This window comes from Macrosteles quadrilineatus, unplaced genomic scaffold (assembly GCF_028750875.1).
Source record: "Macrosteles quadrilineatus isolate MER2022 unplaced genomic scaffold, UCM_ALF_1.0 Scaffold_8__2_contigs__length_117827958, whole genome shotgun sequence".
Lineage (NCBI taxonomy): Eukaryota > Metazoa > Arthropoda > Insecta > Hemiptera > Cicadellidae > Macrosteles > Macrosteles quadrilineatus.
The window spans coordinates 38591627-38611167 of NW_026542601.1; the positions used below are offsets into that span (position 1 = coordinate 38591627).

General features: G+C 36.1%; 1 protein-coding gene across 4 annotated transcripts in view; it reads left to right on the forward strand.

The window, feature by feature from the left end:
• LOC128999220 (lethal(2) giant larvae protein-like) overlaps positions 1-19541 on the forward strand; it is a 60422-nt gene that overhangs the window by 21953 nt on the left and 18928 nt on the right. For 3 of the 4 annotated variants that reach the window (XM_054425613.1, XM_054425611.1, XM_054425615.1), the window contains exons 8-20: positions 212-366; positions 1424-1635; positions 3094-3312; positions 4491-4643; positions 10134-10235; positions 13379-13538; positions 14822-14978; positions 15405-15568; positions 16590-16706; positions 16953-17092; positions 18123-18211; positions 18659-18787; positions 19011-19273. In XM_054425613.1, coding sequence (XP_054281588.1) covers positions 212-366; positions 1424-1635; positions 3094-3312; positions 4491-4643; positions 10134-10235; positions 13379-13538; positions 14822-14978; positions 15405-15568; positions 16590-16706; positions 16953-17092; positions 18123-18211; positions 18659-18787; positions 19011-19273 — 2060 coding nt within the window. The remainder of the gene's footprint in view (positions 1-211; positions 367-1423; positions 1636-3093; positions 3313-4490; positions 4644-10133; positions 10236-13378; positions 13539-14821; positions 14979-15404; positions 15569-16589; positions 16707-16952; positions 17093-18122; positions 18212-18658; positions 18788-19010; positions 19274-19541) is intronic. The other variant, XM_054425614.1, reaches the window with a different exon arrangement.

Here is a 19541-nt window from a genome sequence, read left to right on the forward strand (position 1 = left end):
TGCCAACTTCAACACTAATTCCTGGCTACTAATTTCATGGCTCAAAATTAAAATAAGGAATGAGATGTTTGCTTGATAATTTAATTTGAGTAACGTTTGACACTTTAGTCTAGCAAATCAAGTTTTAAAATCTTTGAACAAAAGTATCAAAATATGCATTGTGTAGGCCAAGAAATAAAAACAAACGTTTAATCACTCATGGTTTTTACAGTGATGACCTATTACTCTATGCTGGAGGGATGCCTCGTGCCAGCTTCAGTGATAGACACACCATCACAGCGCAACACGCAAAGAAACATGTAGTCTTTGACTTTACTTCCCGAGTTATTGATTTCTTCACCATCCAGGCCACAGGGGACCAGAAAGGTGAGTTTCTTTACTTATGAAGTGCAGTTTTTTATCACTTTGTCATCAAATTTTGGTTTAAGTATCATAAGAAAGGAACTAATTGTTTCCAGGATGTTCATCTTATTGTGTCCAACACTTTCAATGCATTATTTAGATGGCTTGCAGTACTAAATGTTCTCCATGCAAGGACAGTACTAAGGTAATTCAGTTTTCTGATGTGTTATCACTGCTTGATTTTTGGGCCGGTACTACAACCAACTTATAAATAATAATAATGGTGAAATTAGACATATCTTATTGAACACCAAGTGTTAAGTTTGGTCTTGAATAAGTAGTAAAAACAGAATTGGTATATGAGAATTTTTTCTAGGGAGAGAGTCAACAAACTTCTTAAAAGAGAGATATAGCAAAATGGCAAAAATAAGGAAAAAAAACCAAAAACACAGTATTAAGATTTTGTTTGGCCATTTTCTTCTTGTTAACTTAAGCGATATCCCATAAAGTCAACCAAAACCGCTTGATTATTTGTTCAATGTTTTTTTGTCTACCAAAACTTAATCAGTTTTCCTTCCAAATGAAAGGTCAAAAAACTTGAAGAGGTTTTTATTCTAAAGGAGTGATGTCAAAATGCAGTAAAACCAGTATTTGTATTATATTGTCCTAAAAGATAGTCATAAATACCAGGAATTCTCTTTATGAGGGAGATTTGGGAATGTGAAAAAGTAGTAGAACCAAAGATTTTCACGTTACCGTATATAAAGAAAGGTCCCAAAAAGCTATTTCACCGTGGTCCACCCAAAATCAAATTATCTTTTTTTCATACAAGGTCTGTATATTGTGAATAAGATCCATCAAATTTGTGACACAGAAAACGTGGTACTATAACCCAGAATGCCAACCGCATGGTAAAAAGCATTAAGCGTTTTAGCATGGCAACGCTGGTGGCGCTGCCTACGGATTGACAGGCAAAGCTCTCTCAAAACGCTTAATGCTTTTTACCATGCGGTTGGCATTCTGGGTTATAGTAGTACGTTTTCTGTGTTTGTGATTGGCTTAGACATGTTTCCTAACCTAGGAGTCAGTGCGTTGATGGTGCTGCTAGAAGAAGAGCTGGTAGCTATAGACCTGCAGTCGGAGGATTGGAGGATGCTACAACTCCCATACCTTGTGTCCCTACACGCCAGCGCGGTGACTTGTGCAACCTATGTGAGTGACATCACGCCTGACGTCTACGATCAGATAGTGGCGGCCGGTCAGGCTCAGAGCAAAGGAATATACTCTGACGCGGTGAGTTTGGTGTTATTTGTTCATCACTGTAATATTTCCAATATAATTTTTTGTTAGGGTAAAAGTTGTTAAAATAGTGTTTCTTCAATAGAATTTATCAGGGCTGTGCAAATCCAGAAATTTTGGTTCGAATCCGAATCCGAATCATAGCTGTACAGATTTTATCGAATCCGGATCGAATCCGAATATTTTAATTAATCCCGAGTCGAATCTGGGTCGAATCCGAATCTCAAATTTACAGCCATTATCGAACCTGGATGGAATCCGAATCTGAAATTTAAAGCTGTTATCGAATCCGAATATTTAAACCTGTTCAGAGTCGAATCCAAATCCGAGGAAAGTCAGCAGTACCAATTTTCACATTTTTAGACCACATTTTCTGGGGCTGAAATAACTTAGGGAATTGCTTAAAAAAATTCTTGAAGTGGGGCAAATAAAAAAGTTATGAAATTTAGGCCTACCTATTTGAAGTTTTGAAACTAAAAAATTGGGCATAAGTTAGGCATACCACCTAGGCCTAAGTTTCTCGCTAAAAGTGATGGACTACCAATTTGTGTAGTCTAAAACATAGGCCCAGCCTATTATACACCTCGGTGTTAATCCTCCACACAAGCCTATGTCTGCATTACTATTACAAGTAACAACTAACACTGTGAGGTTAAGTTTACTGATAGCCAAGATAGGGTTCAAATGCGACCTACACTAATGTGCCTAAAGCCTAACACCAAGTTGGTCAGGTTCCTAACATGAACCAGTCAACAGCAAATCGGAGTGCACAAGTAGTTTTTTAGTGTCTAAAAAATTATATTGAAAATTATATTCAATCAGAATCTAGTAAATTTGAATATCGAATCCCAACTCGGATCTATTTCCAAGAAATTCGAATATCGAATCCGAACCCGGATCTCTTACCAGTAAATTTGAATATCGATTCCGAATCCGAATCCAGTTAGAAACAGTAGATTCGTTCTCGAATCCGAATCGAATCTCTAAAAGATTCGGATTCGATTCGTTTTTCGAACTATTCGCACAGCCCTGAGAATTTTCCCCCTAGGTGGTTACACCTTAAAAATAAATTCAGATTCTAATTCAGATTTTTTATTTCTTAACATCTTTTTTCTTTGGTGGCTTTTTGTAATGCATAATTCTTGATACTTTGTGGATTTGGATTCAATGTAACATAATACCTTGTTTTGTTAATTATTTAGATGGAAGTTGTTCTGAAAACAGGATCTTCTAAGAAAAACTGGATAAAAAAGCCTTTTTTTATTTAGTCATGAAGCATAACATAGTCTTTCTGTTTAGCAATCTCTTTTTTTCTAATACTTGCAAAAAGTTGAAAAACTCACACAGCTTTTACATTGCAGCTTTGACCCATTGCTTAGAGCTCCTGTGTTTGGCAGACATTTAGTAAATTTAGTTGAAATATAAATAATCATACTCGGCTCCATGTTGCAGCCGTGGCCTATCGACGGGGGCAAGTTAAGAGACAGCCCACCTACTCACCTAGACCTACTACTCACTGGCCATGAGGATGGTAGTGTGCGAGTATGGAGGGGAGGTACTGTGGCGTTGGCTCCTCTGTACAAACTAACTTCCTCCTCCGTGTTGGTGAGTGACGACGAACCCGTGTCTCCTGTGGAAGAGGAGGAAGACGAGTGGCCGCCTTTCAGAAAGGTAATTCAACAAAGTAGTCATCCTAGTATGAACCAGCCACAGCCAGTTGCTTGGATAGAAAGTGGATGAGCCACTCTGAGTGACTCTGTCAAAGTTGTTCTCTAGTAGATTTGTTCCTTTAAATTTTATTTGTTTTCTCTTAAGGCAAATGGTCATGATGTCAAGTCCGTTAAATTACTTTGTGTGTGCCCCTAGATTCTTCGCTTACTTGGCAAAAGCACACCAATGGTGTAGTAGCAAAGAGTTCAGGGTGTTTTTCTTACAAGAAGGCTAAATGTGTGGCGATTCATATGCTGACTACTACGTATTATAGTTTTTTTTTTTTTTCACACATCTCCTTTATTCAAATATTCATTGGGTACATTGGTGCGTTGTGAAGCATGGGTATAGCAGCTTGTTTCTTTTTATATTAACAGGCTAACTTTATTTCTATGATGTTATCTATTACTTAATTTTTAAAAGTAAACCGATGGAAAAGTTCAAAATAAGTTGATTTAAGAATTTTACTTGGTTAACATGTTTATGTATTAACAAAATATCAGTGATTCATATAAGCACATATCAGTGGTTGAATTCAACTGCCGTAGAATCCCTTTTTTATCCAGACTCCTCGGGAACAAGGCCTGTCTGGCAGAAGTCCCATAAAACTCATTAAGTTAGGAACGTCTAGCATACTACGTAAGCCAATAACGATTAAGTACTAAATAGTAAAACTAGACACTCTGGGATGAGAACTGTAAATACAAAACACCAGATGTCAAGGGTTTGTGCCTTTGAAATCTTCAACAAACAAACAACCATGCCGAGCCGGGCTCATAAACATGACACGTTAAAGAGATATCACTTCTGCCGATTGTAATCTAGTTTAAAGGTTTCTGCATAAGAGGAAGTCTACTCTATTTTAATTGATATTCTAAAACTGGGCTCGACTTTAACATTGGATTAGAATGTATGATCTATCCATAGTCAAAGCTAGCGGGGAGTGAGCTAGTCTATTATTAGAGGGTCCTGGGTTCAAATCCCGCCAAATCACCAATAGACTTTTTAAAGTGATAATGCCGCAACCACTAGGCTCTGTAAAAAAGTCAAATCTGAAAGTAACATGTCAGTGAAGGTGATACGTAGATATCCTGTATATTTGTAGAAGGTTTTCTAGTTTCTCTCCTTGTGTTTTGTAGGTTGGAGCCTTTGACCCGTATTCTGATGACCCGAGGTTGGCTGTCAAGAAGCTATGTCTGTGTCCAGAGACAGGAGTGTTGGTCGTGGCAGGAACAGCTGGTCATGTACTGACTGCTACTTTGTCTCAGACATCCACCACCAAACAAGTTAAGGTGAGTAGTCCGTTGTGATGGGCCTATTCCAGAATTGCTTGATTCCGATTCCACTGTACGATATGATCCAGACAATTGTCACACCATCTGCTCACATTGAGTGGGAACGACAACATGAATCCAGTAGCTTCAGTATTCCCGGTTTTCTGTAAAAAGTTCCTCCTTCCGTTTGCTGTAGATGTTTTCTTATAGTATTAGATTCTCCTTTATAACGTGACTTTTTTGTGATTTTAGCGAATTTCCCTATAGGGAAGTAGCTATTACCGTAGGTGGCACGGTAAGACCTAGACCCGGGACCGATTTACTTTTTCATTTTGATGTCCCCAGAGGCCTAAAACACCATTCGTTCAAATTTTTATATATGTATATATATATATAGACATATATATATATAAACTAGGTGAAACCCGTCGAAATCGACGGTTACTTTCAAGGCTAGGGTTAATTCATTTAACTGCGATAAATTGGGTCAAATATACATATTTTGAGTGTTTAGCATTGTTTAAATAGTAATAAGTGTAAACACAATAATTATATTAATTGCGTTAGTTGCCAAATTTGATTGATCATTCAATGAATAAAATATTCCCCATACCGTACATCATCGGAGTTATTATCAGTATGTTATATGATATCTTTTCCTTTGGAAGAACATTTAAATAGTATTAAAATCGTATTGGTGGATCTTTTGTATTTAAACACATCCGTGATTTTATCAGTGTAATATGATTTTATTTAAAAAAAAAAATATTTTTTGGGAAGTCATATTCTAACTTCAAAGGGAGGTATATCCGTTACAGTGTAAGTTTGATTTTTCCTTCGTCACGTCACGTCAGTTCATATCCTACTTCTGTGCCAATGAATTAACCCTCTAGCATAGTTTTGAGAAATTGATTGTGGGGTTACTATTAAAGCTGGAATTCCTTGACTTGGGGGATGTCAGTTAGTTGTTTCAGCCTTATCAATAACATAAAGTTGTCAAAATAATCTCTCTACGGAATGTTAGGTGTAGTGGAATACTTGAGTGAAGTTGGCTTTTATTCTTAAACTGTTAGGGGCCTCCTCATTTATATGGTCTTGGTGGCTTCATTGGCAACAAATAATGCAAATGACACAGCAATGGGACATTTCCAAGAAGCAAAAATACTATAAATTGGCTGTTACGTATATGTTGGCGTTTACTTATTGGTAATCAACGTATCTTATAAAGGATAATCTGATCTAGTTTAAAAGGAATATAACCTTTCTGTCATGACAGTAGCCGCTTAAATCGTAGTTTCCCTTTGTACCATATTTTACAGCCTAAATGCAGTGTTATTTTCAATAATGTTACCAACCCAGTGCGCCAAAGGTCGTAAAATAGGCAGGTGTAAATTATTTGTCAAGATGGATACCATTTTAGGCAAGGTTTCTATGTTTGGATTTTATTAGACACGATAAGAGCAGATATTTCTACATAAATATTTGATACTAGCTGTGTGCCCGTTCTACGCACGGGGATCTTATAGTAGTCAGTTGAAACCTTCTTATATTAAGATTAAGAACAGCAATTAGTTTGCATATTTGCAGATATGCTGGCAAAACTATTATATATAAACCTTCGCAAATACAGTATCTGACAGTTCAAGCCAAAATAAATGCTTCGCAATTAAATGTCACCCGGATCGTGTTGGTCCATATGTCCAATGATTAAACTTAAAAATGTTTTATAGATCCATGAAGCGTAGCCCTAAAGTAGGCCTATAATTGAAAGTTACTTTCCACATCGGTTAACTTAAACGTATTTAAAGTACTACCTCAACCTCACCATTTAACACTTTATTCCGGTTGACATTTTCAGTATCAGTAAGACATCACTTAAATTGAATACGGACGGCTCTAATAAATAAGGTGCAACACCAACGATATCTAATTTGTAAACTACCGGTTCTAAGGAAAAGAACCAGTACCTACGTAAGAACCTACCTAAGAATTACAGTAAATCGGACCAATTAAATACATTAAATACACTTCCTCTGTTAAACCTCTGTTACAATCACCCACTGCAGTTGTGATTTTTTACTTTACACTTTACACAATCGCCATTGAAGCGCCGTCAATGAGTGGAAACCTTTTTTGTAAGCTATTGGCGACGATCATTTCAGTGTCACAGCCCTATACAACACTGATTCAAGGTATTCTTCTTTCTGGTTGTCAAAACTCAAGAAACATTTTATACTCAAAGAATTTCTGGTTCCGATTTGGACGATGTCTAGTTATTTAATTTCATTTACGGTTACACTATTAGACTATATTATTGCACTTGCGATTAATTAAATCCGTTATGTAAGAAAAACGTTTTTAATCTCACTTGGTTGGGATTTGCTTTCAAAACGTGATTCGAAATAGTTGCGGTATTTGTAAACAACATTTGTAAACATGTCATTGACAGCTAGAAAAAATAATCTTGATCCGAACAGCTGTTCGTTATTTCATAGACGATTATGTGATAAAAATTGAACGAAAATTTGACAAAAATCACACAAAACTGCATTTTTGAACGTCCGTAATTTTATTTACAAAGTAGTGAGGCTATATTTAAATCACTAAAGACACTCTCGCCAATCCAGTGAATACATTAAAATGACTTCGATCTTGATATGTACTCTGGTTTTCACGGAGAAGATTGCGTAAAATGCCATCTTGAGTGTTACAGACAAAGGGACAGACAGACAGACAGAAATTGAGATAAGACTCGTTTCTGCTTCTTTAATGTATAAAACGTAAAAATAACCTAAAAGTATATAATTCTGAGCAATGTACAGACAAAACTCTAATTTTATTTATATAGATGTGTAGAATAATATGATAAAATGTAAGCAAAAGTGGTGAAAAAGGCAGACACCAGTGTACAATAGATATAAGATAGTTCAATAAAAATAATTTAAGAATTGCTGTGATAAAAGTATTTTCCACTGATTTTGTAACGGAACGTTATATTTCAAAACATGACATGATAAAGAAGAAAATAAATTTTAAAATCAGAAAATAACATTGCAAATAGACTACTGATTTGGTAGAATTCAGTAACTCCCAATATGTGTGTTGTTTGAAATACAATTTAAAAATGAACAGCTGTTTCATTAAAAAGTATTATTCACATGGCCATAATGTAAACAACTCTGTGGAGGGATCTTTAAAGGCTTCTGGGGCAGAGCCCTAAGGGATTTTGCTTAGTTTTTCTTTTGATAACTCATCTACAGACCAAGACCTTTCTTTGGACACCTCTACCAAGTTTCTACGCCCAGCCGTTCTCTCAAATTAGTGGGGACAAAGTTTCCAATTAAATATTTAAATCCCCCCATGTTAATCTTATGGGAGAAAATCCAACTTTGATGGCCTGTGGGGCAAAGCCCAAGGATTTTTATTACAGGAATTGGTGAAAGGGGGCGTCTACACAAAAAATACTTGATTTTGACACGTCGTTTGTAAAAATCCATCCATTATTAACGGAGGAGTAGTGTTTTCTAGAAATCGCCTTCACGTATTAAGGATATATATATATATATACTAGCTGACCCGGCGAACTTCGTATCGCCTAAGTTATAGGTTTCCCCTAAGACAGACTGATGGAAAGAAAGTACCGTTACGTTTAATTTTCAAGATGATCTCGTTCGCATCGCTCAATCACGTCCTGGTTGAAGTTCGTTCGCTACGCTCACTCACCTTTGGGTTGGAGCTCGTTCGCTACGCTCACTCACCTTTAGGTTGGAGCTCGTTCGCTGCGCTCACTTGCCTTCAGGTTAGCTCGTTCGCTACGCTAACTCGCCTCCAGGTTGAAGTTCGTTCGCTACGCTCACTCACCTTTGGGTTGGAGCTCGTTCGCTACGCTCACTCACCTTTGGGTTGGAGCTCGTTCGCTGCGCTCACTTGCCTTCAGGTTAGCTCGTTCGCTACGCTAACTCGCCTCCAGGTTGAAGTTCGTTCGCTACGCTCACTCACCTTTTGGTTGCAAATTAGCTGTTGTCATAAATGTAAAAGAAATAATAGTGCTGCACCCTGTTGGTAATCCTTGTAACTTTAATGCTATTGAACATCATAGAACAGAACCAACTTGTTTAATTGAATCAGCTGTTAAGATTCATTAATTACATTTCTCATGGGAAACTCCAGAGCCACTGGGGCGGAGCCCTTTTAAGAATTTTGGAACGGGAAATAGTTTACGTCCGATTCGCATACCTACAGAATTTACACACCAAATTTCATAACCATCGGTGAAGTCGTTCCGGAGGAGTTTGCAGACAAACACTGTGACACGAGAATTTTATATATTAGATATACGTCCGTGAACGCGATAACTTGAGTAATTTTTGTCTGATTTTGATGAAATTTGGTTTAAAGGTGTAAAGCGGGATAAACTTGAATGAGTTCGCGAATCAGCACGATCGGACCATGGGAACGGGGCTTTACGGGGGGTTTTATGGGGTAAAAATTGGGTTTTCTCACTTTTGACCCTCAAAACACAAAATTTCCCGATTTATCTTTAGACCTTTTTAAAGAGCTTAAAAAAAACAAATAATTTAGTATATAAAAGTATTTTTGTTCGATTATTAGTAACGGAGAAAATTAAAAAAATTGTAAATTTAAAATTCCCATGTTATTCTTATGGAGAATATTGTCAAATGTTGTGTAGTTTGCTTGTTTATGGATATATTTTGATCAAACTTGGCAAATTTATTTATTTTGTACTAAGCTATCAATATTTTACTCAAAAACACACTTTATTAGTTTCCTTGTAGCAGCAAACCTAGGTACTCGTTAAACCTAATGTTATTAAAATATATTTAACTGAAAATCAATTCAGACAAATGGAAATTCGCTTAGTCGGCAGGTTTGCTGCGGCGGGGGTATTTTCTATCAATTTATCTCTTAAGATAGATTTTAGTGTCTTCCTATAACTCTCATAGCTGTTTGTGCCAGGTAGTCAGTAGCCTACTATGGCTCAGTTAATAGCGCTACGGACTTCAGACCCAAGGCAGCGATGTCATGGGTTTGGATTCTGGTGCCAGCCACTACTTTTATCATTTCAGTTCTCTCTTGTACGTTCCACGTACAGGTCCTGTTAAATATGTGGAAGGACAAATGCAAGGTTAAGAGAGTCTATTAACCTCTTTTTTAAAGTAAGTTTCAAAAACTAACTGCATCTTCTTATAAAATTAAATCCTCTTCATGTCTCAAACCCCTCATGTCTTAGCTATTTCATCTGTCCAACTCTTCCCATCAGGTTTTCTTTCTATATTTTTGTTTCATTACATTACAAATCCATTACCGGTATATTAAATAGTATACTTTGATTCTAAATCATAGAGCTCATGCCTAAGATGCCTAAGATCTTTATCATTACTGTCCCTTCTAAATAATCAGCACAAAATCGTAAATTTACAGCTCATGTATTTTTGTTTTGAACATGACATTTGTTTGCTCCAACTTACCATTGTCTTCTGTTTCCAGGTCACATCGCTCAACATTGTCAGTGACAGAGATAAGTTTGTCTGGAAAGGCCATGAGAAGCTTGGAGTGAGGGAAAGCGTGGACTGGGGTCCTGGATACCAGGTAAGTTGTTGTTAAACATTAACTTTGAAAATGAAGAGTTATAGGTATATGTTTACTTATCTAAATACGATCCTTTTTTTGCCCACAATACACAGTAAAAAGCTTCGTTCTGTACTCTTTTTAGAGTAGAAAGTCGTTGTTTACAGACCGGTAAAGTCAGCTGGAGTATGGTAATCACAGCTGGAGTATGGTAAAGACAGCTGTAATAGGTGCGGTATACACAGCTGGAGCACGGTACACAGCGGGAGTACGGTAAACACAGCTGGAGCACGTTAATCACAGCTGGAGTATATTAAACATAGGGGGAGTACGTTAAACACAGCTGGAGTACGGTAAACACAGCTGGGGTACGGTAAACACAGCTGGAGTATGGTAAACATTATCTGGGGTATGGTAAACACAGCTGGAGTACGGTATACACAGTGGGAGTATAGTAAACACAGCTGGAGAAGGGTAAACACTTGGCAAGCCTCGCACGAGAAAATTTTGCTCTTGCAGTAAACGCCTACTTCCCGGTCTTATAGTGTAATGTACTATTACAATAGAGTAGAGTTACTTTAACCGACCGACCTGTGTTTATGTTGACCCTCCTTTAGGATGCTGGAGTACCATGAAATCGCATGTAATTTCCATGTTTTCTGTCTTGTATGAGTTGCCTATCCGACCTTGTCTGGGCCTGTTTAGATCAGATAAATTCAACTACTGTTCTACACACTACACAGCAGTACATTTTGAATGGTAGTAGGGGTATGGGAAGCAGCAAAATTTTTTTGATTCAAAGCAACGATTCGATTCAAAAGATTTTCGATTCGATTCGATGCAACTCGATTCGAAGCAATACGGTATTTTTCTATTCATAATTGTCAATTGAGTGGATTAAAAATAATTAAAATTTACCACATTTGTGTAATACAAATTTTTGTTGATGTGGTATTAGGCCTATTCATACTTAACATATGAATTTTAGGTGAAAAATATTTATTTTAAATCATATATTAGAATAACCTGTATTGCTGGAAATACCAGTGAGCTGCTTTACTTGCCTATTTCATAATTTTTACTTGGAATTGGCTCAACTGCAAGAAAGAAGAAAATAATTTTGTTTATCAAGACATTCATTCTCATTTTTATAACTGTTTAAATAACTAAATAGGTAGCTAAATTACAACAAATTTGAATGGAACTTAATATAAAAAGACCATTAACAAATCAATTAACATATCACAAGTTTAAGGCCTGTGGACCAACTTCAGGACTGCAAGCAAGAAGAAAATAAAAATAATATTTTTCCACCATGCAACATGTATCTTTCACATTCATTCCCTGCCTCCTAACCTCCTTAGTAATAACCCCACACTTACAAATAAATAAAGAATTATCTATTATTGGCATCAGTAGGCCTACAGCTTTACATAGGCATTATTTTTTATAGGGCTTAAATAGTAATAGGCTAAGCAACATGACAAGTGGAGAACTCATTGAAGAAAAGATATTGTGTAAACTAATTTACTATAAAACTCAAAAACAGTAAATAACACACAAACATTGTTTATGGTATAATTAGTAAGGGCTGTAAAAAATGCATATCATGTCATACAGTAGTGTAGACCTACTGCAAGAGATTAAAATCCTAAAACAACTGATTTTGATAGCTAATGAATGAAAAGAATTAAAAATCCATAAAATAAAGCCAAACAATATCACAATTAATTAGGTACCCGAAAAGTAACTCTTAAATAATATATAGAAGATTAAAATAATATTAAATCAAGAGATAAGAAAGTTAAATGCTAATTTCTAGTGCCCTTAGCAACACAGGTCAATGTTTTTAAACTACCCTCAATGTTTTTGGAACAGCAGGGTCTTTTTCTCTGAAGGGAGGGTAGTAGTACCGGTATGTCAACAAAAACAATGAATCACTCACCAGCCAAGATGTGTGCATTCAAGGTCATAGACCCTCCCCCACCCCTCTTACACCACCCGGTTGCTACCCGGTTGCTTCAATTGCTGACAAAATGCAAGTGATGAAACAAGGAAGTAGAGACAAAAAAATATATTTCTTTATTAAAAAACACAAAACTGTTACAGATAATTTTCAAAGAAATTAATTCATTGTAATTTGTGAGTTGTAAATATTGTATAGGATCTTAGAAATATCTTTTTTTAAACCCCATCTAACCAAGATACAGATCTGTTCACTATATCAGATATTTATTTTGTTTATAATTTATTATGTAAAATACAAAAATATATTTTTAATTAGGTATGGGATAAACAATAAATGATTAAACTAGTATGTCTGGATAAATAGTCTTTCTTTTGACTTTGTTTTTTTTTGCACTGTTAGTGTTGCGTCACGGCTTTTGTCTTGTCACTCTTGTCAGTAGACGACTAGACTGGCTCTAGCTAGTGGCAGTGCGGCAATTGCTCTGTTGTGTCTTTATTCTTAAAGGTCGTGAGCCAACTTAATCTTTAATTCTCATTTGAACATTTTAATTCCTCTGTAATAATAGATATAATAATATAAGAGTGTTTCTTTGGAAATAAATTATTCTTTTTTTTTCTTTTGCCCGAACAAATCTCTGACCCGAGGAACAAATCTCTGACCCAAGCGCTCTCTGACCTGACCCGGAAAATTCGGGGACCCGCAGACCCCTAACAAAAATACAAAATTTATCAGTCTAAAACATCAATCTTGCTAGTTAAGTATTAAGTAACAATTTTTCAGACTAATTTTTAGAATTATTTTGGAGTAGCCTATCTTGTTTTGGTAAGGTTTACAGTAGAAAACATGTCTCACACTGCTTACATCAAGAGAAAAAACTAAACCTCTCATCATTTGCAATGTCAAAACAAAAAATTATAAAACAATTAAAGCTATATTTAATGCAAAGAATGTATTGCGTTGTTCCTGTATTGCGGGTATTGCATTGACTTTCTGCAGGAGTTTTTCGTATATGGATACTGACTCCCTCATGAATCGAATCGTTTTTTGACCACCACTGAATCGAATCGCGATTTGATGCATCAAATCGAAATTTCGATGCATTTTCGATGCATTGCACACCCCTAAATGGTAGTATTATAAGCAGACAACCTATGTAATATTTGTATTTGCAATACAACAAAAGTGTTTGTTGTAGGTAGAGTCAGTGTTACAACTACATCCGCCCGCAGCTGTGACGGCGCTGGCGTCACACACAGGCTGGGGACTAGTGGCTGTGGGGACGGCGCACGGCCTGGCGCTCTACGACTACCAGAGATTCGTATCTGTCACGTTCAAGTGTACACTCAACCCTCATGGTGAGGAAAAGGCTTTTGTGTTATCGTTTTTGGAAATCACAGAAGACTCCCATTATTTTCGATAATTTGCTGACTAATCATGGATATTAAAATTCATGGATAGTGAAAACCTAACCTAAAATTCACAATGGGTAACATTTACATTGAACTTTAATACAAGTTTAGGTAATTATATAATCAAACCTTTTAAATGTAGTTTACATACCGTTTTGTTTTGTTTCACAAACGTCTATTGTCAAAACGTTGAAGAGCCTATTTCTAGACCAATTAATTATGAAAATTAAAACACACAAAATTATGATGAACACTCCCACCTAAACAAATGGTATCATACTTGGGTGGAAGTTGATGGATGGTATTGGTGAGTTTAATAGAGATTGCACACAACATCTGTTTTGCTTCTTTTTACATTAGTATAGATAGAGGAAGAGGACGCAGATTTCAATATTTTGGCTGTTATTTTGATTGAAATTGGACATATTGTGTTGCAATATAAAACAACATAGACCTAAACAATTTGTAATAGAGAAAAACAAATCTTCTTGTGTCAATGCTTTTTTACTGCTGCACATTTAAACAAATTATTTGTAAATATTTTAAAAACTGTAAGTTCTAAGAAAGGACTATGATAATTATTATAAAAAGAATATGATGAAACATTGGTACATTTATTTATCTGTAAACTTTGTACATTATGTGCTAATAAACATGATTATGATTATGCTGCATGTTCCATTAATTCATTTACCCGTCTGGTATCCTAATTTAACTGAAATTTGATTGGAAGGAAAGTTAGTGTTAAAAAGGTTATTAAGTGGTTTAAATTACCATGTTACTGTCAAAACGATCCTTTGTAGTTTGTAAGACTACATCTGTTTCATGCTTCGAATGGAGCACATCATCAGGTCAGAAGAATGTCATGTAGTCTTCATTGGACATTCCTCGTAGTGGAGTTCGTCAACAGTTTAATAATAAAAAGGTAACAACAAAACATAGTAACAAAAATAGGTAACCTATTATTTATTAAAACATTGACGAACTCCTCTACGAGGAATGTCCAATGAAGACTACATGACATTCTTCCGACCTGATGATGTGCTCCATTTGAAGCATTAAACCGCTGTAGTCTTACAAACTACAAAGTATCGTTTTGACAGTAACAAGGTAATTTAAACCACTATATAGTTAATTAAATGATCCAGAGGTCATGCCATCATGAAATTTAAAAGGTTCTTATGATCTAATACTTCATATTTTTAAAACAAAATATGTTTCTCTTTCAGATCTCTCAGGCATTGGGGATGCCCCGATCTCAAGAAGAAAGTCTTTCAAAAAGTCTTTACGAGAGTCATTTAGACGACTGAGGAAAGGAAGATCAGGGAGACAGGGAGATAAACGAGGGGGACAATCTCCCACCCCTACGGACAGGCGAGAGAAACGGTAAGTTGGGACTGGGAAAGAATCTGGGAGTTGTTGGGTGGTTGGGTATTTTTCCCCTCTAAACATAGGCCAAGAAGAATGATAGGCTGTGGCAAGGATGAAAGAGAAAAGAGTTTTAGGAATCTGTTAACTTAAAGTATTTGAATAGAAATCGTTTATTAAGTTCTCATTATCTAACCATCTAAACTTCATTTGTAATACCAGACCCTCCCTTTGCATGATCTAGTGTAGTGGAAACCCCTTTTGACCATCTGGCATAAAAGATATTTTAAATTAATTACATTCGTTATGAATACGATGGTTTTATATATTTTCCATGATATCTTATCTTTTTGCATTATCTGACGTTGCCTAGGCCAGTGTAGGTCAGACAATCGAGACTAATTGATCGAAATGTGTTCTAATCTCTGCTATGTTATGTTACAGGCCCGTGGAGGTGGTGGTGGATTCCCCGGGAACAGCTGTCACTACACCCACTACCCCCGCGGAGGCCAAGCCTGTAGAGAGAGCCGTAGAGGCCAGACCAGTAGACGATGCGCTTGGCAGTATGGTGCGGTGTCTCACCTTTGCTAAGACCTACATCATCAGCGGTAAGAATGACTCAGGTGCAAGATGCATTTGTTATACCTCCAATATTTGGTTTTAGCAAATTTTTTATATCGGGAATGAGCTACTACCGTAGACCAATGCCACACTAAAAAACAGGCCGTAATGCTTGTCAAGCATAACGTCACGATAGAAGACGGCAATGACGTAATGTTATGTTGTTGAAAAGATTAAAACAAGCAGCTGACAAACCGCAATCATAACGTCATTGCCGTCTTCTATCGTGACGTCATGCTTGACGAGCATTACGGCCTGTTTTTTTAGTGTGGCCTTGCGTAGACTCAAGACTGATAAACTTTTTTCATTTTTATGTCCTCAGATGCCAAAAACACAATCCGTTCAGATTCAATTATGTGGTGTCTGCTAGCACAATAACTCGAGTATAAATTATCCTTTTTTTTCGATTAAATTTGGTAGTAATGTGTAGACATATTTATGTGTAGACATAAATAGATGTGTAAAAATGTGTAGACATATCACCTATTCAAGGTAGTTTGTGAACCACAGTGATAAGACCATGCAAATGGGGTAAATATTATTGAATAATTATTTTTTTTTAAGTTTAGTGAAATTTTCCCAATTTCTCTCTAAACCATTTTGTATAAAAAAAATATGTGCAAATCATTTAATATTTTTAAGTGTTTTTTTTTATGTTAGCCTATTCATTTATGTTACAGTGAAAATTCAAAGAAATGTAAATTCAAAATTCTCATGTTTTTTTATGGGTATAGGCTAAGTAAATTGTTGTAGTTTGTTTGTTCATGGATAGGTAGGCTATATTGTGTATCAATCTGTGCAAATTAATTCATTTTAGGCTATACTAAGCTATTGACTTTTAAGCTAATTAACTTTTTTAAACTAAGTAATTGATTTGGTGTTGAAAATGGTTTTTTTTGTCTGTTGTTTCAGATGGTTACATATTGTCTTGTCATTTATTTTTACCAAAAGGTTGTATGATTGTAACTAAATTTGTTCTGTATCTTCAGTGTTTTTCTTTTGTTGCAGTCCAAAGTGTTATGCCTACATTGTGGGCGGGGACCAACAACGGAACAGTTTACGTGTTTACGATCTCAGTTCCTGCGGGGAACAAGAGAAGCGAAGAAGCTGTAGGTTGTCAACTAGGTGAGTCATCTTATGTGTGAAAAGAATACTAAATAAATGTTTGCTCCCACAAATCTACGATAGACAAAATGGATACTTCCAAACCAAAACTCAATCTCAAAATTTTAACAAAAACAATTCCTTAACATACTATGTTTAGGGGAAGAAAGTAATAAACAGTTGCTAAATGGATATTTTTCATCGTCATTTAACATTGTAAAATTTTATACTGCAACTGCATTAAATTACAACTGTTTTTGTCCGCAGGTAAAGAGATCCAGTTGAAACACAGGGCGCCGGTGATCGCAGTCAGCGTGATAGACGGGGAGTATAATGAAGTGGAGGGCCGCGTCTGTGACACAGTGCCTCTACACAGGGTCATCATCACATCAGAGGAACAAATTAAGGTAAGGGCTGTTGGTTATAGTAGTGTAAAGCTAGGATGTCTACCTCTCATCCCGTTTGGTTCACTTGTATATACACATAGGAGCATGGTTCTTCTTAGGAAAACCTAAAATCTCTAATAAATGAATTTTACTTCACGAACATCTACTGTATCCAATTTGAAGTCAAGTATGTATACAATTGAAAACAAGAAAGAATTACAATGTTTACAAAAATAAAAATAAAATTCCTAAAGTAAATTATATATTTATACGTTTTTAATTTGTCCGTGAAACCAGGATGTTTAGTTTTTTTAAGGTAGCAGAGGGAAAGTTTTACCTTCATTTTTCTATGTTTTTTCTTAGGTTGAAGTCAAAATGAGAAAATTCCAAGCAATTTAAGTCTATAGATGGTTAAACAGATCTGTCATCCTTATGGAACAGCTGAAGCCAATTTTATTGTTAGTTCTGTACGTCCAACTGTAGAAGTAGTGTTTTGTTTACAATTTGTATTTTGTTATTTAAGTCATTTAAAACCTCATTTAACCAAATAAAACAATATAATCATAAACAATAACTGGTCTAGTTATATAACCAAATAGTAAAGCACAAATAAAATAATAGAAACAAAATTCCGTTCACCCCAGTGATCAATGTGGATGTACATGAACTATACACAAAAAAAACATGTTTCAAAATGTACAATGGGATGAGGAGTCTACTTGTGTTGCTTAGTCTATGGTTAAACTTAAAAATCTAAGAATACCTTAACTCATTGAAATCCTGGACATCTACTAAGATCTTGTAGACATCGTCATCATTTTCCGCAATCATTATGTTACCCAAGTTATTATTTTGCTATCAGGGCTTCAAACTTGTGAAACAGCTACAGTGAATTGTGAATTCTGTGTTTATCTGTGTTCCAATCTCTCTCCAATTTCTCTTCTCCTTAGTATTGGAATACGGCATCGTAAGTATTATTACTAAAGACTTTAACCTGAATGTTTCATGATTGGTCCCGTATAGCATTTTAACTAAATTATAATTGTTGTAGATATTCACATTGCCATCCCTAAAGCCATTGTGTAAACTGAAGTTAACAGCAGGGGAAGGAGCCAGGGTGCGACGTACTGCTTTAGCCAGGTAAGGTCAAAGGTAATTTTTTTACCAGACATTTTTATATACTCACAATTTAGGTATGTAAAGGGGTTTTCTTGTGTAGTGGACTATGAAGAAAAAACTAGGAAATTAAATACAAAATTGATAGAATACATTTATAAAATTTCATTTTAACAAGACAAGACCTTTTTCTTATATAAAGGTAGCAAACTTTGCTTATGGTGATGCAAATATTATGACACGACAGTTGTTATTTCTAAATCTGCCATTATAATTTAGTTTGACCACAGTTCTTGTTATTGTGGCTCGGATGTTCAAAAGGATCGTAAATAACGGTCCAATGAAAAATGAACACAAAATCACATTCGAAACCCCAAAAGTTGTTAAATACCTTGTTTTTTATGAAACGTTATGGAAAATGTGTGCAATAATCTCTTGAATATTTATGTTAACCTGATTGTCTTTTGTTAGGTTTTCCACGACAACTCACTCGGAAACCTGCCTCTTGTGTCTCACCAACCTCGGAGATGTAATTGTACTGAGCCTGCCAGAGCTGAGGCGGCAGATCAACGCTGCAGTGATTCGCAGAGAAGATATCAAGTGAGTCACCAGAGAATGATTGTCGGTTTAGAAATTTTATTATTTATAAAATCAAAGTTGTGAATCAAAGTCAACTCCTATCCATCACATCTCAACAAATACTGTTGTTGAAAAAACATAGCTCCACAACTTGCGTCCATGTAGGTATAGAATAATATCCAATGAAAACACTTTGATCACTTTCTTTGAATTTGTTTTTAACGGTTCATCACATGTTTTCCAGTGGCATCTCGTCATTGGTGTTCACCCGGTACGGGGAAGCAGTCTATCTACACTCCAGCAGCGAGATGCAGCGACTCTCAGTGTCGGCTACGCGACACACAGCGCCTCACTGCGGTCTGGAGCTGCCTCCACACGCAAGGGCGACCCAGCGACTAGACCAGGGCGACTCGTCTAGTGACAGTGAGTCTAGCAGTGACTCGTCGTCTAGTTCTAGCTCTAGCAGCGACAGCGACGCGGAGGAGGAGAAAGAGGAGAAGGAAACAGGTTTGGTCGTAGGAGTTGCGGAGGTGGTGGGAGATCCGGTGGAAGAGTAGAATCTCAGCTGGGAGTGGTGACGGAAGGTTTTTTGTAGATACTGTTTGAACACCATATTTCGTTTAATTTTTATGAATTTGTATTGTCTTACTGTTTTGGATTTCACACTTAAACTATCATTCTCGCTTGCTACAAGTAGGGGTTTGCAGGTCCATGATATTTTTGGGTTGGGTCAACTCAACTGTTCAGGCTGGAAATGATTTTTGCGCCAATCTTA